At 44.0% G+C, this 27,619-nt stretch overlaps 1 protein-coding gene across 1 annotated transcript in view; it reads right to left on the minus strand.

The window, feature by feature from the left end:
• Positions 1 to 19,927, minus strand: part of LOC110533606 (G protein-coupled receptor kinase 6) — a 44,917-nt gene extending 24,990 nt beyond the window's left edge. Inside the window, exons 1-2 of the mRNA XM_021617994.2 lie at positions 19,188 to 19,927; positions 8,107 to 8,202 (exon numbers count right to left, since the gene is read on the minus strand). Of these exons, the coding sequence (XP_021473669.2) occupies positions 8,107 to 8,202; positions 19,188 to 19,239 (148 nt within the window). The 5' untranslated portion in view covers positions 19,240 to 19,927. The remainder of the gene's footprint in view (positions 1 to 8,106; positions 8,203 to 19,187) is intronic.
• Positions 19,928 to 27,619: the final 7,692 nt, after the last annotated feature.

The raw sequence follows: 27,619 nt of genomic DNA on the forward strand, positions 1-27,619 counted from the left end.
GCTAAAAACGACCTCCAACTTCATACTAGATGCAGAGACATAAAAGTGGTATCCATGAGTTCATCTGACTCTGGGGAAGTAGATAAAGGGATTTAAGTGAAACCAAATATTCAGATATATCCTAAATCCACCATAGAAGAACTTGCATGAAGTGCTGTTTTTACTTCCTGATTGAAGAAAGTTGAGCGTCAGCTGAAATATTGTACTACTGTACTCCAGTGGAGCACCAAGAGCGTAAGTGAACAATACACCACAACAGAGTCAAGACTACTTCACCCGCATGTTTTCTACCACCACCATTCCCACAATTCAGCACAGCATGGCAAAACTGTCTGACAGCGTTGAGATGTAGGCCTAGAAGCCAGCTTGGCGCTGTAGATCTAGCTGCTGTGGCTTGAAAGCCCAGCAAAAAAAATACATAACAATAATAATTGTTAATGGCCTCAGGGTGACAATATATATTTTTTAAGACATGAGAACAATCAATGTCTATTGTATGTATGGAAGGCCACAATAGGAGCTGGAGTCATAACCCAAAAGGCCCTTGGCCAGGAGCCTCAGCCTAGTGATATGCATCTCAACCTAATCTCCTGCCTTATGGAGATAAATGACAATAATGAGGAAATCATATGACTTCCTTTAACCTTAATATTTGTTTTCTTTCTTTGTTCACCACTACCTCCCAACCTACTGTTTGACCCTGACCAATGGAGGAAAGCAGCCTATTTTCAGAAATTGGGCTCAAATCCATACAATTGTTCTACTCTTATGAACAAAATAGGTAACAAGGAAGAGGAGCCACAATCCCACTGTTTGCAAAATCTCACTATGTCAAACTAGGGGCAATGAGTCAATAGTGTCAACCTGGTGTTGTAAAAATGTCCCAGACTGGGTGTAGGCTAAATACTGTAACGACAGCCCTGAAAACAGCCATCTCATCCGAAAGTTTAGGCTTTGAGCTTCCACTTATATTTAATTGTGTTACTTTGATTTAGACTGCATTAGTTTCATACAAAACACAATCTCTTAGAACTGCTGCAGAACAAACACTCAAATATGCAACACTTTTTTTCTCTACCATTTACATATTGTAAGACATGTCAATTATCATTAGTGAGATCTCACAGCAAAACTGTGTGTGTTCTGTGTCTACCTTGTGTTCCAAACCAGTGACCTATAAACATTTGCCACCATTTTCTTTTTGAACGGCAGAGTGAATTAAAACAAACATGCGAGTCATCTTCCTCTTTCTGCCCAGCTTCCTCTGTGGTAAAATTGAAGCATGGTTACATTATGTCTGCCACTGCTTCATGGCTGTAGTCAATGATAAAATGCACTCAGCATTTACAAGTTAAACAGGATTCCCTTCATAATCATCCATCTGAAAGAGCGATGGATGAGAGGGATTTATAAACCCTCACTGTGCCGCTTTAGAGAAGCTGCCGACAATGCCTCTAAACTATCGGAAAAGAGAAAAACAAAAGTTACCACAGCAGCCTATCTTCATCATTCACGTGTTCCACAGGATACAATGCAAGCCCCATGATTACAAAATACTGTGCAGTTAGCTGATCTGTGTTGGTGTGAATCCATGTTCAACAACTCCTGACCACCACCAGCAGCACCAGCCACAAATATAAGATTGTCAATCGCCATAAACACAACGCCAATATACTGTATGTTTCTTTGTGCACAAAATAGCCAATAACTAATGTACTTCCTAACAAAATAATGGGATGATTGAATAATGACTCCTGATTAGATAATACGATAACTGACGCATATTATACAGGCCTGCATTCCAACTGTACTAAATTATACATACAGTATGCTTCTTGTCTTGAGGGGATGAGGTGGGGATTTCCTCCACCATTGAAAGCACAGTATGGCCACGTGCCATCAGACTACTTCATAACATAACACAGTCCGTCATCACCAACCCCAACTTGACTTATGTCAGACCCAGTGTCTGGGCGGCAGGTAGCCTAGCGGTTAAGGGTCAGTAACTAAATCCCTGTGCTGGCAAACTGGAAAAATCTGCCATCCTGCACCTGGGCAAGGCAGTTAACTCCCAACAACTACTGCTGCTCCCTGGGCGCTGATGACGTTGATTATGGCAGTCCCACTCACCTCTCTGATTCCCCCCTCACCTCTCTGATTCCCCCCTCACCTCTCTGAGGAGTTGGGTTAAAGGCGGATGAAACTTTTTGGGTTGAATGCAGTCAGTTGTGCAACTGACTAAGTATCCCCCTTCTCAGATCTACAGTGGACAAACTTCAATCTCAGCCTCTTTTCCACCTCTTACAGTGCCTTCAAGTATTCATACCCCTTGACCCCTTGGAATAGTTGTATTCTGTACAGACTTCCTTCTTTTCACTCTGTCAATTAGGTTAATATTGTGGAGTAACTACAATGTTGTTGATCCATCCTCAGTTTTCTCTTGTCACAGCCATTAAACTCTGTAACTGTTTTAAAGTCACCATTGGCATCATGGTTTGCTTCCTCTCTATCAACTGAGTTTGGAAGAATGCCTGTATCTTTGTAGTGACTGGGTTTATTGATATGCCATCCAAAGTGTAATTAATAACTTCACTATGCTCAAAGGGATATTCCATTTTTTTTTTACCCATCTACCAATAGTGATCATTGCTAGCCAACCATTTTCAAGTTTTGCCATAGATTTCCAAGCAGATTTAAGTCAAAACTGTAACTCGGCCACTTGGGAACATTAACTGTCTTCTTGGTACGCAACTCCAGTGTACAGTTGGCCTTGTTTCAGGCCGTGGTTTAGGTTATTGTACTGCTGAAAGGTGAATTCATCTCCCAGTGTCTGGTGGAAAGCAGACTGAACCAGGTTTTCTTCTAGGATTTTGCCTGTGCTTAGCTCCATTTTTGTTAATTTTTTAACCTGAAAACTCTCCAGTCCTTAACGATTAGAAGCATACCCATAACATGATCCAGCCACCACTGTTCTTGAAAATATGTAGACTCAGTAATGGTACTCAGTAATGTGTTGTATTGGATTTTTCCCAAAGACAACACCTTTTATTCAGGACAAAAATGTAATTGCTTTGCCACATTTTTGTGCAGTATTACTTTAGTGCCTTGTTGCAAACAGGATGCATGTTTTGGAAAAAAAATGTATGTACAGGCTTCCTTCTTTTCACTCTGTCAACTAGGTTAGTATTGTGGATTAACTACAATGTTGATGATCCATCCTTAATATTCTCCTATCACAGCCATTAAACTCTGTAACTGTCTTTAAAAGTCACCATTGGTCTCATGAAGAAATCCCTGAGTGGTTTCCTTCCTCTCCGTCAACTGAGTTAGGAAGGTTGCCCGTATCTTTGTAGTGACTGGGTGTATCCAAAGTGTAATCAATAATTTCACCATGCTCAAAAGGATATTTACTGTCCAATTTTTTTTCTTCTTTTTTTTTAACCTACAGTGGGGAGAACAAGTATTTGATACACTGCCGATTTTGCAGGTTTCCCTACTTACAAGGCTTGTAGAGGTCTGTAATTTTTTATCATAGGTACACTTCAACTGTGAGAGACGGAATCTAAAACAAAAATCAGAAAATCACATTGTATGATTTTTAAGTAATTAATTTGCATTTTATTGCATGACATAAGTATTTGATACATCAGAAAAGCAGAACTTAATATTTGGTACAGAAACCTTTGTTTGCAATTACAGAGATCATACGTTTCCTGTAGTTCTTGACCAGGTGGACTACATACACACTGCAGCAGGGATTTTGGCCCACTCCTCCATACAGACCTTCTCCAGATCATTCAGGTTTTGGGGCTGTCACTGGGCAATACAGACTTTCAGCTCCCTCTAAAGACTTTCTATTGGGTTCAGGTCTGGAGACTGGCTAGGCCACTCCAGGACCTTGAGATGCTTCTTACGGAGCCACTCCTTAGTTGATACAGGAAGACCCGGATCCCAGGAGACGGTATCCCGGAGAAGGTCTCATGGGGGAGACCTGTTCTTTTCTTTTTGATTTAATATTTAATAAAATACCCTTGAAACCGAGCTAATCATAAACTCTGATAACGTGGTCAGATCAGGGTTGATGTTTACATAGTATCAGTATGGACGAGTTGATAGCTCAGTTCGTCCGGGTCCAACAAGCACAACAGGAGGTTCAGGAACGAATGCTGGAGGAACAGCGACTACATAACATCTGCCTTGTTGAGAAAGTCAGGAAGCTGCAAGGAGGAGTGTCTCCTGGATCACATCCCAACCAGACTTTAATGCAGGCTAACGGAAGATGATGACCTCGAAACATACCTCTGTATATTTGAACGGACAGCACCGCGGGAAGGATGGCCAAGGCTGCAGTGGGCAAGTCTGCTGGCCCGTTCCTCTCTGGGAATGCCCAAAAGGCGTATTGGGACCTGAACGACGAACGGGTGGATAACTACGACGGACTCAAACGGGAGATACTCAGCCGCTACGGATACAGCCTGGCCCATCGGGCTCAACGGTTCCACGACTGGAGGTTTGTACCTCCCCCCGAGCCCAGATGAGCGACCTACTGCGCGTCACCAGGGCATGGCTCCTCACCGACGTATCCACCCTATCCATCCTCAACAAAGTGGTCCTGGATCGCTTCTTACGGGCGCTACCCCATGACATGAAGAGGGCAGCGAGTTTATGTGCACCCCAGACCTTGGAGGGCCTCCTGAAAGCAGTGGAGACGCTCAAGCACTGCTGAGTGGGAGCCGGGACGAGTCGGCAACCCGTCCAAAGGGACGGAAGGACAGTCCCACCGCAGTGTACCCCGAACCGACAGTCGGCAGGGCCAAAGGACAGCAAACCTGTGGAGAGACGGCGGTTGTAGGGCCGACCCGACACTGACGACCCCAATTAGAGGGAGACCAAAGGAAGTGTTTTGAGTGTGGCGCTCGGGGGCACATTGCCTGAAATTGCCCGGTTCGAGAGGAGTTGATGCCATCAGCTAGCCCCGCAGGTGAGGTGGGTCACACCGGGAACTATGTCACCTCCTGTTGGGCGCACCACGAGTCAACTGCACCCATGGTCCCGGTGAAGGTTGACAGACACGGCACGGAAGAGCAATTAGACTCCGGAAACATGGTTATGCTCGTAACCAAGAGCCTGCTGAACCAGGAGACCGAACGGGGTAGGGAGATGTCCATTTCCTCTGTTCACGGTGACACAAAGCGGTATCCCACCGTATGGACCAACATCGTGACGCCACAAGGGAGCTGTCAAATGATGGTGGGTGCAGTACCAGAGCTGCAGGTACCTCTCCTAGTGGGACGGGATTGTCCACTGTTCGCGGCCCTATGGGGGCACGAGTTGAGGAAGAAAGTATGAGCCGGCCAAAGAAGAGAGCGGGGACGACCCATCGCCTGTGCGGCCCGGAAGCCACTGGTTAACCAACCTGACTCTACGGGTCCGGAGTCGGAGGGGGAGCCAGAACCTAGACCCCCTGGGGAACCACTGGAAGAGGAGCCCAGTCTCCCATTCCTCGATTTCGAGGGGCCAGTCGAGACCGCCGTGGGGGGCCAAATGAGGGGACAATTCGGGACGGCCCAGTGGGAGGATCCGAATTTGAAAGCTGCCGCCGCCGAAGTGATAACAGTGGATGGACAGCTACTTCCGGGGGGTGAGTGACTGGCGATACTCCCATTTCCAAATTAAGAATAACCTTTTGTATCAGGTGTCGCGCCAACAGGGGGAACATCGAGGGGTATTGTTGCTGCCCCGACGGTATGTAGGAACCGTTCTTCAGCTGGCCCACACCCACCTGTTGGGGCACCTGGGAAAGGAGAATACCCGGGAACGGATCGCCGCCTGGTTCCACTGGCCCTCGATGAGGAGGGCCGTGGAAGACTACTGTCGCAGCTGCCCGGAGTGTCAACTCACTGCCCCGAAAGCACACTTCCGAAACCCTCTGGTCCCTTGGCCAATAATCGGGGTGCCCTTTGAAAGCATCACCATGGACATAGTGGGACCCCTGGTAAAGACTGCACGAGGACACAGGTACATCTTGGTAATAGTGGACTATGCCACCCGGTATCCCGAGGCATTCCCCTATGGGCGGCGGTGTCCAAGGGAATCGCCCGGGAGCTGTTCCACCTCTTTAGCCGGGTGGGCATCCCGAACAAGATCCTGACAAACCAAGGTACGGAGTTTATGTCCCGCCTCATGAAAGAGTTGTGTGCCCTCCTGCAGATCAAGCAGATCCGCTCCTCCGTTTTTCACCCGCAGACGGATGGGTTCATCGAGCACTTTAATAAAACGCTCAAACAGATGCTGCGGAAGGTCATCGAGCAGGACGGGAAGAACTGGGACCAGCTACTACCCCACCTAATGTTCTCAATCCGAGAAGTACCCCAATCCTCCACTGTGTTTTCCCCGTTCAAACTCCTTTTATGGGAGGAGGCCACGCGGCCTACTGGACCTCGCCAAGGAGGTGTGGGAAGTCCAACCGACCCCCTTATACAGCGTGGTAGAGCACATGGAGATGATGCGGGAGTGGATGACAGCCATATGGCCAGTCGTGAGGGAAGCCCAGGTCTACAATCGGGGAGCCCAGCCCTGAGAATTCCAGGTGGGAGACAGGGTGTTGGTCTTGATCCCCACGGCCGAAAGTAAGTTTCTGGCAACATGGCACGGACCATACTAGATGATCGAGAAGCTGGGAAATTACCGTGTACGGCAACCGGGGAGGCGGAAACCCCAACAGATTTACCACGTGAACCTGTTGAAGAAGTGGCACGAGAGGACAGCCTTGGCCATGTTATGGTCGGGATCCAGGACGCCAACGGTACCAGTGGAGGTCCCGAGCAATGAGGACCTCGACCCGGCCCAGAAGCAAGAGCTCAGGGAGCTCGTTGATCGGAACACGGCGGTTTTCTCCGAGAAGCCGGGCCGCACGACCCTCATTGAACAACACATCCGTACCCGGCCCGGGGAAACAGTATGAAAGAGGCCATATCGGATTCCGGAGGCCTGAAGGAGGCCGTGAAACAGGAAGTGGAGGCTATGCTGAGGATGGGGGTCATGGAAGAGTCCCACAGTGCATGGTGCAGCCCCATTGTGTTGGTGCCCAAACCGGACTGTAGCCTCCGCTTCTGTAACGATTTCTGGGGGGTGAACGACATCAGCTTGTTCGACGCATATCCCATGCCGAGGGTGGACGAGCTCATCGACTGATTGGGAAAGGCCCGGTACATCAGCACCCTTGACCTGACCAAAGATAGGTACCGTTGGCAGGTACCGTTGGCAGCCTCCCCCCGGGAAAAGACGGGTTGTATCAGTACCGGGTGCTCCTGGTCGGTCTCCACGGAGCCTGGCCCACATTCCAACTGCTGATGAACAGAGTGCTTCGACCCCACCAGCAGTACGTAGTGGCATATCATCATCCATAGCCAAGGTTGAGAAGAGCACCTGAAGCGCCTCCAGGCCTTGCTGGATGCGCTCAGACAAGCCGGGTTGACCGCAAACCCCAAGAAATGCAAGCTAGGGTTCGGGGAGGTGGAGTCCCTGGGGTATTTGATTGGACGGGGGGGACGCCAAGCCCCAGGAGGTTCATGCGGTGCGTGACTGGCCCGTTCCACGCACCAAGACACAAATCAAGTCCTTCCTGGGACTGGCAGGATACTATAGCCGGCTATAGGCTCCATCTGCTGGACGTACCAGGTCTCGCCGGGCTCTCCGGACAGGACTAATTGGGGCTGATTGGGAGCTGGTGAGTAATCAAGGGTGGCTTGCTCACCAGCTGTGCGAGGCCCATAAAAGCTGCCAAAAGGGCAGCACAGAGGGAGAGGACTAAGGGAAGTGAGGTGACTTCCATGTGGTTGGATACGGTTACCCGAGCTAAGCCGAGGGAGTTAAGTTTGTGTGCCCGACAGGATACAGGAAGACTCGGAGCCCAGGAGACGGTAACCCGGAGAGGGTCTCATGGGGGAGACCTGTTCTTTTCTTTTTGATTTAATATTTAATAAAACACCCTTAAATTTGAGCAAATCATACTCTGTCCGTGTCTGATCTATGTAAACACCTTAACCCCCTGGTCTGCCACACTATCAATGGGCTAGCAAGTAGAGGAGAGGAGAGGAAACGTACCTGTAGTTTCCCGGAGCTCCTCACACAGGCTTATGTGGGGAAACTGAAGCATCTGTTTCCATTTCTTGCTTTTTCCTTTTCTGTTTCCACCACCTCCTGCAAAAGAACAGTGGTTGATTAATCAAACAAAGGAAAAATATAACACATGGAAAAACACTAAGTAGCCTTGAGCGGCCCATAAAGATACAAACAGTGCCTAAAAACACAAAAGTGCTCTTGTAGATTCGTCAAGATAAAGAAGAGGGTCAGGGTGATTAATATAATGGCTGTCCTGGAGTGTTTGTCAAGAAGACCGAGAGGTTATTAATTTGTAGACATAGAAAAAGCAATTTTACTGTATTTTAGTCTACTTCTTTAAATTAAATCAAATTGTATTGGTCGTGTACACATATTATGCATTTGTTATCGTGAGTTTAGAGAAATGCTTATGTTCCTAGCTCCAACAGTGCAGAAATATCTAACAATACACAATAAATCAAAATAATTTAAAGAAAGGAACTACTTTTGTCACCAAAGCCCCATACACTACCCACCATTGTGACCTGTACGCTCTCGTTGGTTGGCCCTCGCTTCATACTCGTCGCCAAACCCACTGGCTACAGGTTATCTACAAGTTTCTGCTAGGTAAAGCCCCGCCTTATCTCAGCTCACTGGTCACCATAGCAGCACCCACTCGTAGCACGCGCTCCAGCAGGTATATCTCACTGGTCACCCCCAAAGCCAATTCCTCCTTTGGTCGCCTTTCCTTCCAGTTCTCTGCTGCCCATGACTGGAACGAACTGCAAAAATCTCTGAAGCTGGACTCACATCTCCCTCACTAGCTTTAAGCACCAGCTGTCAGAGCAGCTTACAGATCACTGCACCTGTACATAGCCCATCTGTAAACAGCCCATCTATCTACCTACCTCATCCCCATACTGGTATTTATTTATTTATTTAGCTCCTTTGCACCCCAGTATCTTTACCTGCACATTCACCTTCTGCCGATCTACCATTCCAGTGTTTAATTGCTATATTGTAATTACTTCGCCACCATGGCCTATTTATTTCCTAAACTTACCTCATTTGCACTCACTGTATATAGACATTTTGTTTTCTTTTGTTCTACTGTATTATTGACTGTATGTTTTGTTTATTCCATGTGTAAGTCTGTGTTGTTGTATGTGTCGAATTGCTACGCTTTATCTTGGCCAGGTCGCAGTTGCAAATGAGAACTTGTTCTCAACTAGTCTACCTGGTTAAATAAAGGTGAAATAAAAAATAAAATAAGAAATATAGAAATACTAGAAGTGTCAAAGTCCAGAATATAAATATATATGTATATGATGGTGTGTATAGACATTATGGACAATATATTAATATAAAAGGTGTGTACAACAGTAGATATATAGGATGAGCCTTGACTAGAATACAGTATATACATATGAAGTGGATAAAACAGTATGTAAACATTATTAAAGTGAACAGTGTTCAATGATAATGTACATAGGACAGCAGTGTCTAAGGTGCAGGGTTGAGTAACGGGTGGTAGCCGGCTTGTAACAGTGACTAAAGTTCAGGGCAGGGCACTGAGCGGAGGCCGGCTAGTGGTGACTATTTAACAGTCTGATGGCCTGGAGATAGACGCTGTTTTTCAGTGTCTCGGTTCCAGCTTTGATACACCTATACTGTCTCCGCTTTCTAGATGGCAGTGGGATGAACAGGCTGTGGCTTGGGTGGCTGAGGTCTTTGATTATCGTTTTTGCCTTCCTGTGACACTGTGTGCTGTAGATGTCCTGGAGGGTTTGTGAGGGCTTTAGAGGCCAAGCCTCCTGAGGTTGAAGAGGCACTGTTGTGCCTTTTTCGCCACACTTTCTGTGTGGATGGACCATTTCAGGTTGTCAGTAATGTGCACTCCGAAGAATTGCATCACTGTTCTCAATGTTGCAGCAGTAGAACCTTTTGAGGATCTCAGGACACACGCCAAATCTTTTTAGTTTCCTGAGGGGGAATAGGCTTTGTCGTGCCCTCTTCACAGCTGCCTTGGTGTGTCTGGACTAGAGGTCGACCGATTATGATATTTCAACGCCGATACCGATACCAGTTATTGGAGGATCAAAAAAAGCTGATACCGATTAATCGGCGGATTTATATTTATTTATTTGTAATAATAACAATTACGACAATACTGAATGAACACTGTTATTTTAACTTAGTATATTACATCAATAAAATCAATTTGGCCTCAAATAAATAATGAAACATGTTCAATTTGGTTTAAATAATGAAAAAACAAAGTGTTGGAGAAGAAAGTAAAAGTTAAATATGTGCTATGTAAAAAAGATAACGTTTCAGTTCCTTGCTCAGAACATGAGAACATATGACAGCTGGTGGTTCCTTTTAACATGAGTCTTCAATATTCCCAGGTAAGATGTTTTAGGTTGTAGTTATTATAGGAATTATAGGACTATTTCTCTCTATACCATTTGTATTTCATATACCTTTGACTATTGGATGTTCTTATAGGCACTATAATATTGCCAGTGTAACAGTATAGCTTCTGTCCCTCTCCTCGCCCCTACCTGGGCTCGAACTAGGAACACATTGACAACAGCCACCCTCAAAGCATCGTTACCCATCGCTCCACAAAAGCCGCGGCCCTTGCAGAGCAAGGGGAACAGCTACTCCAAGTCTCAGAGTGAGTGACGTCACAGATTGAAACGCTATTAGCGTGCACCCCGCTAACTAGCTAGCCATTTCACATCGGTTACACCAGCCTAATCTCGGGGTTGATAGGCTTGAAGTCATAAACAGCTCAATGCTTGAAGCATTGCGAAGAGCTGCTGGCAAACGCACGAAAGTGCTGTTTGAATGAATGTTTACGAGCCTGCTGCTGCCTACCGTCGCTCAGTCAAACTGCTCTATCAAATATCAAATCATAGACTTAATTATAACATAATAACACACAGAAATACGAGCCTTTGGTCATTGATATGGTTGAATCCCAAAACTATTATTTCGAAAACAAAACGTTTATTCGTTCCGTATTTTATCTAACGGGTGGCATTCCTAAGTCTAAATATTGCTGTTACATTGTACAACCTTCAATGTTATGTCGTAATTATGTACAATTCTGGCAAATTATTTACGGTCTTTGTTAGGAAGCAATGGACTTCACACAGTTCGCAACGAGCCAAGCGGCCCAAACTCTTGATTATACCCTGACTGCTTGCTCGGAACACAAGAGAAGTGACACAATTTCCCTAGTTATAAGAAATTCATGTTAGCAGGCAATATTAACTAAATATGCAGGTTTAAAAATATATACTTGTGTATTGATTTTAAAGAAAGGCATTCATGTTTATGGTTAGGTTTGGTGCAACGACAGTGCTAAATCATCACCTGTTTGGCGAAGTAGGCTGTGATTCGATGAGAAATTAACAGGCACCGCATCGATTATATGCAGGACACGTTAGACAAACTAGTAATATTAACCATGTGTAGTTAACTAGTGATTATGTTAAGATTGATTGTTTTTTATAAGATAAGTTTAATGCTAGCTAGCAACTTACCTTGGCTTCTTGCTGCCCTCGCGTAACAGGTAGTCAGCCTCATGCAGGCTCCTCGTGGAGTGCAATGTAAGGCAGCTGGTTAGAGTGTTGGACTAGTAACCGGAAGGTTGCAAAAACAAATCCCCAAGCTGACATGGTAAAAATATGTCGTTCTGCCCCTGAACAAGGCAGTTAACCCACCGTTCCTAGGCCTTCATTGAAAATAAGAATGTGTTCTTAACTGACTTGCCTAGTTAAATAAAGGTGTCAAAAATAATAAATAAAAAATTGGCCAAATCGGTGTCCAAAAATACAGATTTCCGATTGTTGTGAAAACTTGAAATCGGCCCTAATTAATCAACCATTCCGATTAATCGGTCGACCTCTAGTGTGGAATGCAGTAGATATTGCATCATCTGTGGATCTGTTTGAGCGGTATGCAAATTGGAGTGGGTCTAAGGTTTCTGGGATAGTGGTGTTAATGTGAGCCATTACCAGCCTTTCAAAGCACTTCATGGCTACGGACGTGAGTGCTACGGGTCTGTAGTCATTTAGGCAGGTTGCCTTTGTGTTCTTGGGCAGAGACTATGGTGGTCTGCTTGAAACATGTTGGTATTACAGACTCAAATCAGAGACATGTTGAAAATGTCAGTGAAGACACCTGCCAGTTGGTCAGCACATGCCAGGAGCACATGACCTGTTTAAAGGTCTTACTCAGGTCGGCTAAGGAGAGCGTGAGTCGTCCGGATGACTAAGGAGTCGTCCGGAACAGCTGATGCTCTCATGCATGCCTCAGTGTTGCTTGCCTCGAAGCGAGCATAGAAGTGATTTAGCTCGTCTGGTAGGCTCGTGTCACTGGGCAGCTCACGGCTGTGCTTCCCTTCGAGCATCGGAGCCGGTGTAGTATGATTCAATCTTAGCCCTGTATTGACACTTTGCCTGTTTGATGGTTCGTCACAGGGCATAGCAGGATTTCTTGTAAGCCTCTGGGTTAGAGTCCCGCACCTTGAAATATACCCCCTGGGTTGGGGTATATACGTACAGTCACCGTGGGGACGACGTCCTCGATGCACTTATTGATAAAGCCAGTAACTGATGTGGTGTACTTCTCAATGCCATCGGAAGAATACCAGAACATGTTCCAGTCTGTGAAAGCAAAACAGTCCTGTAGTTTAACATCTGCTTCATCTGACCACTATTTATACACCGAGTCACTGATGCTAGTAAGCAGGAATCAGGAGGATAGAGTTGTGGTCGGATTTACCAAATAGAGGGCGAGGGAGAGCGTTGTACGCGTCTCTGTGTGTGGAGTACAGGTGATTTAGAATTTTTTTCTATTTAACATGTTGATAGAAATTTGGTAGAACTGATTTAAGTTTCTCTGCATTAAAGTCTCCGGCCACTAGGGCTGCCGCCTCTGGGTGAATGGTTTCCGGTTTGCTTATTTCCTTATACAGCTGTGTTCTTAGTGCCAGCATCTGTATGTGTTGGTAAATAAACAGCCACGAAAAGTATAGCTGAAAACTCTCTAAGCAAGTAGCGTGGCCTGCAATTTATCACAATATACTCTACTTTTGGCAAGCAAAATCTAGAGACTTCCTTAGATTTTGTGCACCAGCTGTTGTTTACAAATATGCACAGACCGCCCCCCCATCTGAATATCAATGTTGTCATTCAGCCACGATTCCGTGAAACATAGGATATTACAGTTTTTGATGTCCCGTTGGTAGAACATTCGTGATCGGACCTCGTCTAATTTATTGTCCAATGATTGCACGTCGGCGTGTAATATTGACGGTAACGGCAGCTTTCCCACTTGCCTTCTGCGGGTCCTCACGAGGCATCCTGCTCTGTGTCCCCTGTACCTGCGTTTCTTCCTCTTGCAAATAACAGGGATTTGGCCCTGTCGGGTGTTTGGAGAGTGTCCTGTGCCTCCTGCTTGTTAAAGAAAAAATCTTTGTCTTATCCGAGGTGAGTGATCGCTGTCCTGATATCCAGAAGCTATTTTTTTGCCGTATGATATGGTTGCAAAAACATTATGTACAAAATAAGTTTCAAATAACGCGGGAAAAAAACACATAATAGCACAATCCGCCACCATTTGAATTTTAATAATGGTGGCCATCGAAGGGGAGCATTTGCCCACTGAAGTCGGTTATGACGCTGAAATGCAGTCAGGTCAAGACCCTGGTGAGGACTACGAGCATGCAGATGTACTTCCCTGAGATGGTTTATGACAGTGTAAACTAGAGGTCGACCGATTAATTGGAATGGCCGATAAATTAGGGCCAATTACAATCGTAAATTGGTATTTTTGGGCGCTGATTTTGCCGATTTTTTAAAACTTTTTTACTTTTTATTATTATATACAGTGGGGCAAAAAAGTATTTAGTCAGCCACCAATTGTGCAAGTTCTCCCACTTAAAAAGATGAGGCCTGTAATTTTCATCATAGGTACACTTCAACTATGACAGACAAAATTTGAAAAAAAATCCAGAAAATAACATTGTAGGATTTTTAATGAATTTATTTGCAAATTATGGTGGAAAATAAGTATTTGGTCAATAACAAAAGTTTATCTCAATACTTTGTTATATACCCTTTGTTGGCAATGACAGAGGTCAAACGTTTTCTGTAAGTCTTCACAAGGTTTTCACACACTGTTGCTGGTATTTTGGCCCATTCCTCCATGCAGATCTCCTCTAGAGCAGTGATGTTTTGGGGCTGTTGCTGGGCAACACGGACTTTCAACTCCCTCCAAAGATTTTCTATGGGGTTGAGATCTGGAGACTGGCTAGGCAACTCCAGGACCTTGAAATGCTTCTTATAAAGCCACTCCTTCATTGCCCGGACGGTATGCAACAGTTTGGGCAGCCTGGCTCATTGCGAACTAATTTTCCAGAATTTTACGTAATTGTGACATAACATTGAAGGTTGTGCAATGTAACAAGAATATTTACACTTAGGGATGCCACCCGTTAGATAAAATAAGGAACGGTTCCGTATTTCACTGAAATAATAAACGTTTTGTTTTCAAAATTATAGTTTCCGGTTTCGACCATATTAATGACCAAAGGCTCGTATTTCTGTGTGTTATGATATAATTAAGTCTATGATTTGATAGAGCAGTCTGACTGAGCGATGGTAGGCAGCAGCAGGCTCGTAAGCATTAATTCAAACAGCACTTTTGTGCGTTTTGCCAGCAGCTCTTCGCAAGCACAGCGCTGTTTATGACTTCAAGCCTATCAGCCTAATGGCTGGTGTAACCGATGTGAAATGGCTAGCTAGTTAGCGGGGTGCGCGCTAATAGCATTTCAAATGTCACTCGCTCTGAGACTTGGAGTAGTTATTCCCCTTATAATAGTTTCTGGATTCAACCATATCAATGACCAAAGGCTCGTATTTCTGTGTGTTATTATGTTATAATTAAGTCTATGATTTGATATTTGATAGAGCTGTCTGACTGAGCGACGGTAGGCAGCAGCAGGCTCGTAAGCATTCATTCAAACAGCACTTTTGTGCGTTTGCCAGCAGCTCTTCACAATGCATTAAGCATTGAGCTGTTTATGACTTCAAGCCTATCAACTCCGAGATTAGGCTGGTGTAACCGATGTGAAATGGCTAGCTAGTTAGCGGGGTGCGCGCTAATAGCGTTTCAATCGGTGACGTCACTCACTCTGAGACTTGGAGTAGTTGTTCCCCTTGCTCTGCAAGGGCCGCGGCTTTTGTGGAGCGATGGGTAACGCTGCTTCGAGTGTGGCTGTTGTCGATGTGTTCCTGGTTCGAGCCCAGGTAGGGGCGAGGAGAGGGACAGAAGCTATACTGTTACACTGGCAATATTATAGTGCCTATAAGAACATCCAATAGTCAAAGGTATATGAAATACAAATGGTATAGAGAGAAATAATCCTATAAATACGATATTAACTACAACCTAAAACCTCTTACCTTGGAATAGTGAAGTCTCATGTTAAAAGGAACCACCAGCTGTCATATGTTCTCATGTTCTGAGCAAGGAACTCAAACGTTTTTTACATGGCACATGGCACATATTGCACTTTTACTTCTCCAACACTTTGTTTTTGCATTATTTAAACCAAATTGAACATGTTTCATTATTTATTTGAGGCTAAATAGATTTTTATTGATGTATTATATTAAGTTAAAATAAGTGTTCATTCAGTATTGTTGTAATTGTCATTATTACAAATAAATAAACAATAAAAATCGGCCGATTAATCGGTATAAGCTTTTTTGGTCCTCCAATAATCGGTATCGGTATTTAAAAATCATAATCAGTCGACCTCTAGTGTAAACCCACAGTTTCATCAGCTGTCCTGGTTGCTGGTCTCAGACGATCCCACAGGTGAAGAACCTGGAGGTCCTGGGCTGGCATGGTTACATGTGGTCTGCGGTTGTGAGGGCAGTTTGTCATACTGCCAAATTCTCTAAAATAACGTTGGAGGCGGCATATGGTAGCAAAATTAACATTAAATTCTCTGGCAACAGCTCTGGTGGACATTCCTGCAGTCAGCATGCCAATTGCACACTCCCTCAAAACTTGAGACATCTGTGGCATTGTGTTGTGTGACAAAACTGTACATTTTAAAGTGGCCTTTTATTGTCCCCAGCACAAGGTCCACCTGTGTAATGATCATGCTGTTTAATCAGCATCTTCATATGCCACACCTGTCAGGTGGATGGATTATCTTGGTAAAGGAGAAATGCTCACTAACAGGGATATAAACAAAGTTGTGCACAACATTTTTAGAGAAATAAGCTTTTTGTATGTATGGAATATTTCTGGGATCTTTTATTTCAGCTCATGAAACATGGGACCAACACCTTAGATGTTGCATTGATATTTTTGTTCAGTATAGTTACAGTACGTCAACAAATAAATTGGCAAGCAGAATAGGTCTAGGCCTGCTACCTACGCTGTAAAGTTGTCCATCTTGGTTGGGTGGTGAAACCAACTCTTTAAGTGTCATGTGCATGAACCGGATGCCATGCCCAGTAACATTTGCTATTCAAATAGTGGTTGGAAGTGAACATATTGACAGTATGTCTGGCTAACAATGTTTTATCACAATAGGAAGCGAACAAGATGCAAATGAGACACTGAGCACATTGTTTATGCCTGGCAAAGAGATGTACAAGTATGACAAATTATATATATCTCATTGGTCATTTGTCATACTTGTACATAGAACTTGTACTAGAAGACTAACTTGTGTTGAAGCCACTGTGCCTCAATCTTGACAATCCCACACTATTGTAAAAAATACTTTGGAAGCTATAGAACATAATATATTAATGTCTAGATTTGTTTTTGCCACATGCATTCTATTACAAACACCTTTAATGCATACTTTTAAATTATATTATGTGAGCTAAACATAAAAATAAAAAAATATATAAAAACATATTCCTGAAAGTATAATTTTACTAATAAGAAAATAATTAAATACTTGTCATTTTGTCTTTGAAACATCGAATTCCATTCATTCCTATGGAGGACTGCTTCTACTGGGGAGTACCAATATGACCGACCTGTGGCTTAAAAGCCTCTCAAATGACATATATGTAGCATCAGCAATCCAGGGTTTATATACTGTACATCACTGCAAATGACAGTGTTATCACTAATTTAGTATTGTTCGATGGAGATATACTCACTGGTGTTGAAAGAATGAGATTACATCCTGCATTAGTGCAAATGCAAAGATAGACAAACCATATGGAAATAATAGCGCAAATCAGAGAACGAGACAGCCTTATTCTTTCACTCTGCCACCGTTTTCCATCTTGAACTGTTGTTGGTGAGAGAAAGTATTAATGCATTATTACTATTTGATAATAATAGAATTACAGTGTTATTACCACCAACAACAACAAGAGTGGAAACAAATTAGAGGTGCTTCTACTAGAACACTGATTTGCAGTAATAAGTAGACTATCATTATGTGGATTTGATCATACCACTTCACCTGGCTACCGAGTAGGGTTTGGTCTCTCAGAGATATTATTTGATAATTTACAATTAATTGGTTCCTTTTTTCACATTTTCCTGCAAAACACAGCCTCTTTTGTGCCTGATAAATGTAAGACTGGCACTCTGAAGAGATTGTAAGTTGAACTTGTCCTACATCCAAATATAATGACACTTCACAGTGGTATTTCATGTGGATTTCAATGGCAAACAATGTGACCAGAGAAAGGCGATGTGAAAACAGAAGTCTATGTAATGTCTATGGCAGATTCAATACTTCTCCTCTATCAAAAAAACAGAGACACTACACTGAGACTAGATAGAGAGTACAGTATTGATCCTAGCAGAGATGACAATACCATTTTGAACACTGTGTTTTGCTGTAGGCTACCTCTGACATACAGTACAATGGTTTTGGTTAGTTTTACATTACAACGCATTTCACAAATGAACATCTAATTGGTTGATTGGAAATATACATATTTACAGATCAGTATGATGTTATTTGATGGTGATACCGATGTTCCCACTGGGAAAAATAGAAGTTGTTCTATACTATTCTCTTTTACTGTATATGTCCAAAATATGCCATGTGACTGATATGGCCAGAGTGGGGTTCATCAGACTGGGGTCAACCACCCTGTGAATGGAATGAGTCTATCAACAGGAAAAACATTCCTGAGTTTTAAAACAAGACCTTTGTTCATTGTGTTAGCACTAACTGATTTAGAATGAAAGAGGTATAACAAATAGATCGATCAAATGTCTTACTTTTGTCTTCCATGATAGGCGACTTTTACTGTAGTTAGTTCATTACTGTCATTGCTTCCAAAGTATCTGATAGTAGGACCACTATCAGATCATCTGTGACTGGGGGATAAAATGATATATTCCGTGATGCCATTTGTGTTTCAGATGGATACATTATCAGTCTACAGTAATTAGAAACAAATATCTCGGCTTGTTACATTATCTGCAACAGCAAGATACACCAGCTATAGTCTATAGCGCAGCTTACTCAGTGATCATCTTTATGTTGTTATTTCACAAATTGACATAGGCCTAATGTTGACACCCTTCCAACATCACTACAATCCGCTAACATGGAGCGCACTGACATACGCTGTCATTGCCAACTAAAGGTCCACAAATTAATGTCTACTGGCGTTAATTTTGTATGTGTGTTGCTAGCTCTTCATTGCAAATTGAATACGGAATTCTGTTCAACATGCAGTTTCGACAACGACAGAAGGATGCTGTAGAATAGAAAACCGGAAAATCTAATGTCACGCAATTTGATTGACAGTCGCATCTTTTCTGTAGCCTACCAATGTCCAAGGTTAAGCTCGAGTAAATATTATGTATTTAGAGAGCATATGGGATGTTAATATAGTTATCTTAACGCTTTGCAAATAATAAAGAGGTGCAGCAATCATCCAGCTCCTATCTCTATGGCCTGCGCTTCCTGGGGGAATCCCCAGGTTCTGAGCTAGTTCTGGCGGTGAAGAGAGAGGAGCTGTCAAGCTTGTCATCCGCCCCTGCGCTCCGACATCTCTTACCTTCTCTTGCTTTCAACAGGACGGTGTTGGCCACGATATTCTCGAGCTCCATGTTTTGCTGGGTTGCAGGCACCACAGGCCCAATCTCGTCGCCGGCTTGGCAATAGTATGTCCTCCCCCACCCCCCCCCACCCCCAAGGCAGAATATTTTAACCCTGATGACTCTCCGTACGGTCGTTCGCTCCCGCTCTCCGCCCCGAAGGTTGAGCTGCGTCGATTCTAACCCCACCCGCACGTCAACTATTGATGTATTCTGACATTGCAGGATAGTTTTAGTTTTGTCTTTACCATAACCACGACCCTTTAACACAAATATGGATCAACATTATTATTCACATTCAATTAGTTATTCAAAATTATGACATAATTTGTCTGTTCACGTAAAAGAGCCAGTATATTTGGTTCCCAAACGGTTCGTCGTTCAAAATTCTTAAAGATCTCCAATGTAAAGACCAAAATGTAGGCTGCCATTATGACCAATTGTGAAATCCGCGTTCAAATTCATTTTTACCTAGACAAATTATTAGACGGCCTGAAAAAATATATAGTTATTTTTTTACGCACTAAAAAAAAATCAGCGAGGACCAGATTCACGTGCTCTCCCCACTTTTTATTTTTACTGCAGTGACGATTCATGAGGCATTAGACGGGTCTATAGCCCGATTGTAAAATGTAATACTAAACTAACTGATAACTCAATGCCGCAGTGGAGCTATTATTGGAAGACTCGAACTGCTCAAGCAACGATTACCGGAAGTGACGACTGCTAAGGGGAGTGGTCGATTGTAAATGCAAATTTAATTTCAAACTTCTTTGGGAGATTCTTGTGGAGTTCAACTTCATCTGGAAAAAATGTACACATTATATTAGGAAATCTGTCGTATGAACTCATATGAATATGGTGGTCTCAATTTTTTTGATTTTCCTACTTTGAATAATACTTTTAAGATAAATTGGGCTTAACATTTTTTAAAGAATCCAACTTCAATTTGGAATTTCATCCCTCATTATATCTTCTCCCGTTTTGGTGGCCTCAATTTCATGTTACTCTGTAACTATAACATTGATAAGATTCCTGCAAAATTATCTGCTTTTCATAGACAAGTATTCATAGCGTGGTCGTTAATTTTTCCCTGCATATGTATTTTATTTGGAACAATAAGGACATTGTGTATAGAAACAAGTCTTTATTTTTTAAGAACTGGTTCAATTATCATATCCTGCTCGTGAGTCAACTTTTTAATGCAGAAGGACTGTTACTCAATTATGAGGAATTTTTATCTTGTTACAATATTAATATAACACCTAGAGAGTTCGCCATAGTCTTTGATGCTATTCCATCCGGAACTCTCATGTTATTTAGAGGTGTAGCCAGACCTCACCTTCTTGACCTACCCTCGCTATATCCAGTTGACTCTCCAATAGGGAAAATATGTTTCTCCTTGCTCCCATGTCACAAGTTACTGGAATACATTGGTCACTAATATCTGTTGGAAAAATGTCTGGTTATTACCACATAAATACTTGCTTGTTAACAAGGTCAAAGAGGTCTCTTTCAGAATGATCCATAAGTATTACCCTGCGAATCATTACCTGAAGAAAAAATACATTAACATTGATTGTACTTTTTGTGTTGAGCATCCAGAAACAGTTTCACATTTATTTTGACATTGTCTACATGTAAAACAATTATGGAAAGGTAGTCACAGTTTTATAATTGTTAATATTCTTGATGACTTTTGTTTGTTATGGAAGAATGTGCTGCTCGGTTTCCTTAACCATAATAAAGATAAAGAAAAACAATTTTACCTCATAAATCTAATTGTGCTAATGGGAAAATTTCATATTCATAAATGTAAATTCACTAATAAAAAACCACTCTTCCGTGTTTTCTATAAGGAATTTGAGCAGTACATTAAGACCATTCTACATTATTCTAATAAGAAAGCTGTTAAAACAATCAATATGTGTGTTTCTTTTAAAGTCGTTGTGTAATCTGTAATTTGTTCTACCCCCTAGCATATGTTATCATTGTCTATCTATGTACTTATTGTATGTATACAGACTTTTATACGTTGGTAATAAAAATACAAATAAATCAATAAAAAATAGATTATTGTGGAGTTACAGAATCTGCGTAAACACACACACAGTGCAGCATTTGATGGATGCCAAGTGTAGAAAGGGGCTAGAGAGGCCAAATTATATGATGTTGAAGTCGGAAGTTTACATACACTAAGGTTGGAGTCCTTAAAACTCGTTTTTCAACCACTCCACAAACTATAGTTTTGGCAAGTCGGTTAGGGCATCTACTTTGTGCATGACACAAGTAATTTTCCCAACAATTGTTTACAGACAGATTATTTCACTTATAATTCACTGTATCACAATTCCAGTGGGTCAGAAGTATTCATACTGTCACATTCTGACCATAGTTCTGTTATTTTATTATTTGTTTTAGTATGGTCAGGGCGTGAGTTGGAGTGGGAGGTCTATGTTTGTTTTTCTATGTTGGTTTTTGTGTTCGGCCTAGTATGGTTCTCATTTAGAGGCAGGTGTCGTTAGTTGTCTCTGATTGAGAATGATACGTAGGTAGCGATACTGTTTCGGTTTCGTTTGTTCACATCGCTTATTGTTTTGTAGTGTTCAGTTTATGTCTTTAAATAAACATTATGGACACTTACAACGCTGCGCATTGGTCCTCCGATCCTTCTAGCTACTCCTCCTCAGAAGAGGAGGAAGAATGCCGTTACAGAAACACCCACCAAGAAAGGACCAAGCAGCGTGGTAACAGGCAGCAGCAGCAGGACAGGCAGCGATACCTGGAGAGATGGACTTGGGAGGAGATATTAGATAGCAAGGGACCCTGGGCACAGCCGGGTGAATATCGCCGCCCCAAGGCAGAGCTGGAGGCAGCGACAGCCAAGAGGCGGCATTATGGGGAGCTAGCTCGGCAGCGTGGCTGGTAGCCCGAGAGGCAGCCCCAAAAATGTCTTGGGGACGGAACACGGGGAGTGTGGCGAGTTCAGGTAGTAGACCTGCGCCAACTTCCCGTGCTTACCGGAGATTGAGAGGGACTGGGCAGGCACCGTGTTATGAGGTGTGCGGTGTCCCCGGTGCGGTACATTCCAGCTCCACGTATAGGCCGGGCTAGAGTGGGCATCGAGCCAGGTGCCATGAAGCCGACTCTACGCATCTGGTCTCCAGTGCTTCTCCTCGGGCCGGCGTACATGGCAACAGCCTTACGCATAGTGTCCCCGGTTCACCAGCACAGCCCAGTGCGGGCTAATCCACCTTGCCGCACTGGCCTGGCTACGGGGAGCATTCAACCAGGTAAGGTTGGGCAGGCTCGGTGCTCAAGAACTCCAGTGCGCCTGCACGGTCCGGTCTATCTGGTGCCACCTCCACGCACCAGCTCTCCGGTGGCAGCCCCCCGCACCAGGCTGTCTCTCCATCTTCTCCCTACAGGTGCTCCCGCCTGTCCAGCGCTGCCAGAGCCTTCCTCCTGCCCAGCGCTGCTGCTCCCCTCTGTCCTGAGCCACCAGAGTCTCCCCTCTGTCCTGAGCCGCCAGAGTCTCCCGTCTGTCCTGAGCCGCCAGAGTCTCCCGTCTGTCCTGAGCCGCCAGAGTCTCCCGTCTGTCCTGAGCCGCCAGAGACTCCCGTCTGTCCTGAGCCGCCAGAGTCTTCTGTCTGTCCGGCGCTGCCGGAATCTCCCATCCATTCGGGACCCGTGGCGTGGGTCCCCAATCCAAGGCCGGCGGCGAGGGTAGCCGCTCTTAAGAGGCCACAGAGGCGGACAATGAGGCGGAGAAAAACTGTGGTGAAGTGGGGTCCACGTCCCGCGCCAGAGCCGCCACCGCGGACAGACGCCCACCCAGACCCTCCCCTATAGGTTCAGGTTTTGCGGCCGGAGTCCACACCTTTGGGTGGAGGGGGGGGTACTGTCACGTTCTGACCATAGTTCAGTTATTTTATACTTTGTCTTAGTATGGTCAGGGCGTGAGTTGGGGTGGGCAGTCTATGTTTGTTTTTCTATGTTGGTTTTTGTGTTCGGTATAGTACGGTTCTCAATCAGATGCAGGTGTCGTTAGTTGTCTCTGATTGAGAATCATACTTAGGTAGCCTGGGTTTCACTTTTGGTTGGTGGGTGTTTGTTTCCGTGTGAGTGTTTGTTGCCACACGGTACTGTTTCGGTTTCGTTTGTTCACATCGTTTATTGTTTTGTAGTGTTCCGTTTATGTCTTTAAATAAACATTATGGACCCTTACCACGCTACGCATTGATCCTCCGATCCTTCTCGCTGCTCCTCCTCAGAAGAGGAGGAAGAATGCAGTTACACATACACTAAGTTGACTGTGCCTTTAAACAGCTTGGGAAATTCCAGAAAATTATGTCATGGCTTTAGAAGCTTCTGATAGGCTAATTGACATAATTTGGGTCAATTGGAGGTGTACCTGTGGATGTATTTCAAGGCCTACGTTCAAACAGTGCCTCTTTGCTTGACATCATGGGAAACTCAAAGGAAATCAGCCTAGACCTCATAAAAAAATTGTAGACCTCCACAAGTCTGGTTAATCCTTGGGAGCTATTTCCAAACGCCAAAAGGTACCACGTTCATCTGTACAAACAATAGTACACAAGTATAAACACCATGGGACAACGCAGCCGTCATACCGCTCAGGAAGGAGATGTGTTCTGTCTCCTAGAGATGAACAAACTTTGGTGCGAAAAGTGCAAATCAATCCCAGAACAACAGCAAAGGACCTTGCGAAGATGCTGGAGGAAATAGGTAGAAATCCACAGTAAAACGAGTCCTATATCAACATAACCTGAAAGTCCGCTCAGCAAGGAAGAAGCCACTGCTCCAAAACCGCCATAAAAAAAGCCAGACTACGGTTTGCAACTGCAGATGGGGACACAGATCGTGCTTTTTGGAGAAATGTCCTCTGGTCTGATGAAACAAATAGAACTGTTTGGCCATAATGACCATCGTTATGTTTGGAGGGAAAAGGGGGAGGCTTGCAAGCCAAAGAACACCATCCCAACCGTGAAGCACGGGGGTGGCAACATCGTGTTGTGGAGGTGCTTTGCTGCAGGAGGGACTGGTGCACTTCACAAAATAGATGGCATCATGAAGCAGGACAGTTATGTAGATATATTGAAGCAACATCTCAAGACATCAGTCAGTCAGTTAAAGCTTGGTCGCAAATGGGTCTTCCAAATGGACAATGACCCCAAGCATACCTCCAAAGTTGTGGCAAAATGGCTTAAGGACAACAAAGTCAAGGTTTTGGAGTGGCCATCACAAAGCCCTGGTCTCAATCACATAGAAAATTTGTGGGCAGAACTGAAAAAGCGTGTGTGAGCAAGGAGGCTTCAAACCTGACTCAGTTACACCAGCTCTGTCGGGAGGAAGGGGACAAAATTCACCCAACTTAATGTGGGAAGCTTGTGTAAGGCAACCTGAAACGTTTGACCCAAGTGAAACAATTTAAAGGCAATGCTACCAAATACTAATTGAGTGTATGTAAACTTCTGACCCACTGGGAATGTGATGAAAGAAATAAAAGCTGAAATAAATAATTCTCTCTACTATTATTCTGACATTTCACATTCTCAAAATAAAGTGGTGATCCTAAATATATATACATACATTTAGCAAAAAAATAAACGTCCCTTTTTCAGGATCCTGTCTTTCAAAGATAATTCGTAAAAATCCAAATAACTTCACAGATCTTCATTGTAAAGTGTTTAAACACTGTTTCCCATGCTTGTTCAATGAACCATAAACAATTAATGAACATGCACCTGTGGAACGGTCGTTAAGACACTAACAGCTTACAGACGGCAGGCAATTAATGTCACAGTTATGAAAACTAAACACTAAAGAGTCCTTTATAGTGACTCTGAAAAACACCAAAAGAAAGATTCCCAGAGTCCTTGCTCATCTGCGTGAACGTGCCTTAGGCATGCTGCAAGGAGGCTTGAGGACTGCAGATGTGGTCAGGGCAATAAATTGCAATGTCCGTACTGTGAGACGCCTAAGACAGAGCTACAGGGAGACAGGACGGACAGCTTATCGTCCTCGAAGTGGCAGACCACGTGTGGCACAGCATCATCGGACTGAGCTTGTTGTCATTGCAGGCAATCCCAAAGCTGTGCGTTACAGGGAAGACATCCTCCTCCCTCATGGTACCCTGCCTGCAGGCTCATCCAGACATTACCCTCTAGCATGACTATTCCACCAGCTATACTGCTCGTTCTGTGCGTGAATCCCTGCAAGACAGGAATGACAGTGTTCCGCCGTGGCCAGCGAAGAGCCCGGATCTCAATCCCATTGAGCACGTCTGGGACCTGTTGGATTGGAGGGTGAGGGCTAGGGCCATTCCTCACAGAAAAGTCTGGGAACTTGCAGGTGCCTTGGTGGAAGAGTGGGGTAACATCTCACAGCAAGAACTGGCAAATCTGGTGCAGTCCTTGAGGAGGAGATGCACTGCAGTACTTAATGCAGCTGGTGGCCACACCAGATACTGACTGTTACTTTTGATTTTGATCCCCCCTTTGTTCAGGGACACATTATTCCATTTCTGTTAGTCACATGTCTTTGGAACTTGTTCCGTTTATGTCTCAGTTGTTGAATCTTGTTATGTTCATACAAATATTTACACATGTTAAGTTTGCTGAAAATAAACGCAGTTGACAGTGAGATGACGTTTCTTTTTTTTGCTGAGTTTATATAGATACTGTAGCCACAATGGAGCTGAATTGAGTGTAATCATCTAGCTAACAAGTTAGTTCAACAACTAGCTGCTGTTAGCATACGGCTAGCTTGCTAAAGTTAGCTCGTTAGCTAGCTGTCTAGCAATACCAACAAATTACAATGCTGAACCAATCAACCAAAACATTTAAGCATTTTTAACAGCAATAATCACTCTATTGCGGAATTTACTTATCAGTTGTTAGTTTTATATGTTTCATTGTTAGTTTTATATGTTTCATTTGTATTAACCAAGCATAAGAGATCACTTGATGTGGATAAACTGGAAGTGAGAGTGGAGATTGGGAAGGATGTCTCAGTGGAGTTCTATCTAGACCAAATGGGGTCTCTGACTCCTTGGCAGTCTAGGACTATGAGCCATTATGGAAGATATCTGTGCAGGTCCCCGTGTAGTTCATGGAAATAGGTCGTAGCTCACATCGAGAGAGAGGGCTACATAAGTCCACATACCCAGTATGGAAGAAGATGGAGTGTAGTGAAGGTGAGGGTTTTTGACTGTAATCCTGATCAGGGGAAATACTGCGTAAAGGTACGAATTACCATTAAAAACATAAAGGAAGAGGATCTCGGGTTATGGTATGTTGGATTTCATCAGGTTTCAGTTGATACCCTAGTGCCATTCCGGGTAGAAGAGGTTCGGGCAGGTGATAGCTCTATAGTCAGCCAGAATACAAGCAAAGCTCCTGACAAAACAGATACTGACCGTGGAGTCGTCCAGAGCCAAGGGCCGGTGCGGATAGTGCAGAGGAAAGATCTTAAGGAAGTGATTGAGGTGGAAACTGGTTATGGGGATTCTAACCTATGGTTAGAATGGATTCAGTATACAGCCAGATCAGTACCGAAATAAGAATGTTATACCTGCGCCACAGCAAAACCTCAGTTGACAACCATTCCCTTTCCATTTGATGGAATTGATTCACCCAGGGGAATGGTCTGCATGGTAAAGCTGTTCATGGAGGCAGGGAAGCCATACAATGACAGTTGCATTGATCTGCATTATCTGTATCCCCATGTGCCCATTACATCCAGACTTCCCCCTTTCACAGAAGGACACTATTATTGTATGGCTCGCTACATCACACACGGATGGGACATGGGAGAAGTAAGAACATGCAATAGGACAGAGAACGTTAAAACCGACAAGACAATGAGGGACCTGACTGGGTGGTTGAGTTCCGAGGACTTTATTAAGATAAAAAGGCCTAGAGCGGATGTCTGGTGTTTTAAAAAAAATATATATATATTTTTTCATTTTACCCCTTTTTCTCCCCAATTTTGTGGTATCCAATTGTTGTAGTAGCTACTATCTTGTCTCATTGCTACAACTCCCGTACGGGCTCGGGAGAGACGAAGGTTGAGTGTCATGCGTCCTCCAATACACAACCCAACCAGCCATACTGCTTCTTAACACAGCGCTCATCCAACCCGGAAGCCAGCCGCACCAATGTGTCGGAGGCTACACCGTGCACCTGGCAACCTTGGCTAGCGCGCACTGCACCCGGCCCACCACAGGAGTCGCTGGTGCACGATGAGACAAGGAGATCCCTACCGACCAATCCCTCCCTAACCCGGACTACGCTAGGCCAATTGTGCGTCGCCCACGGACCTCCCGGTCGCGGCCGGTTACGACAGAGCCTGGGCGCGAACCCAGGGA

This window comes from Oncorhynchus mykiss, chromosome 10 (assembly GCF_013265735.2).
Source record: "Oncorhynchus mykiss isolate Arlee chromosome 10, USDA_OmykA_1.1, whole genome shotgun sequence".
Taxonomy (NCBI): Eukaryota; Metazoa; Chordata; class Actinopteri; order Salmoniformes; family Salmonidae; genus Oncorhynchus; species Oncorhynchus mykiss.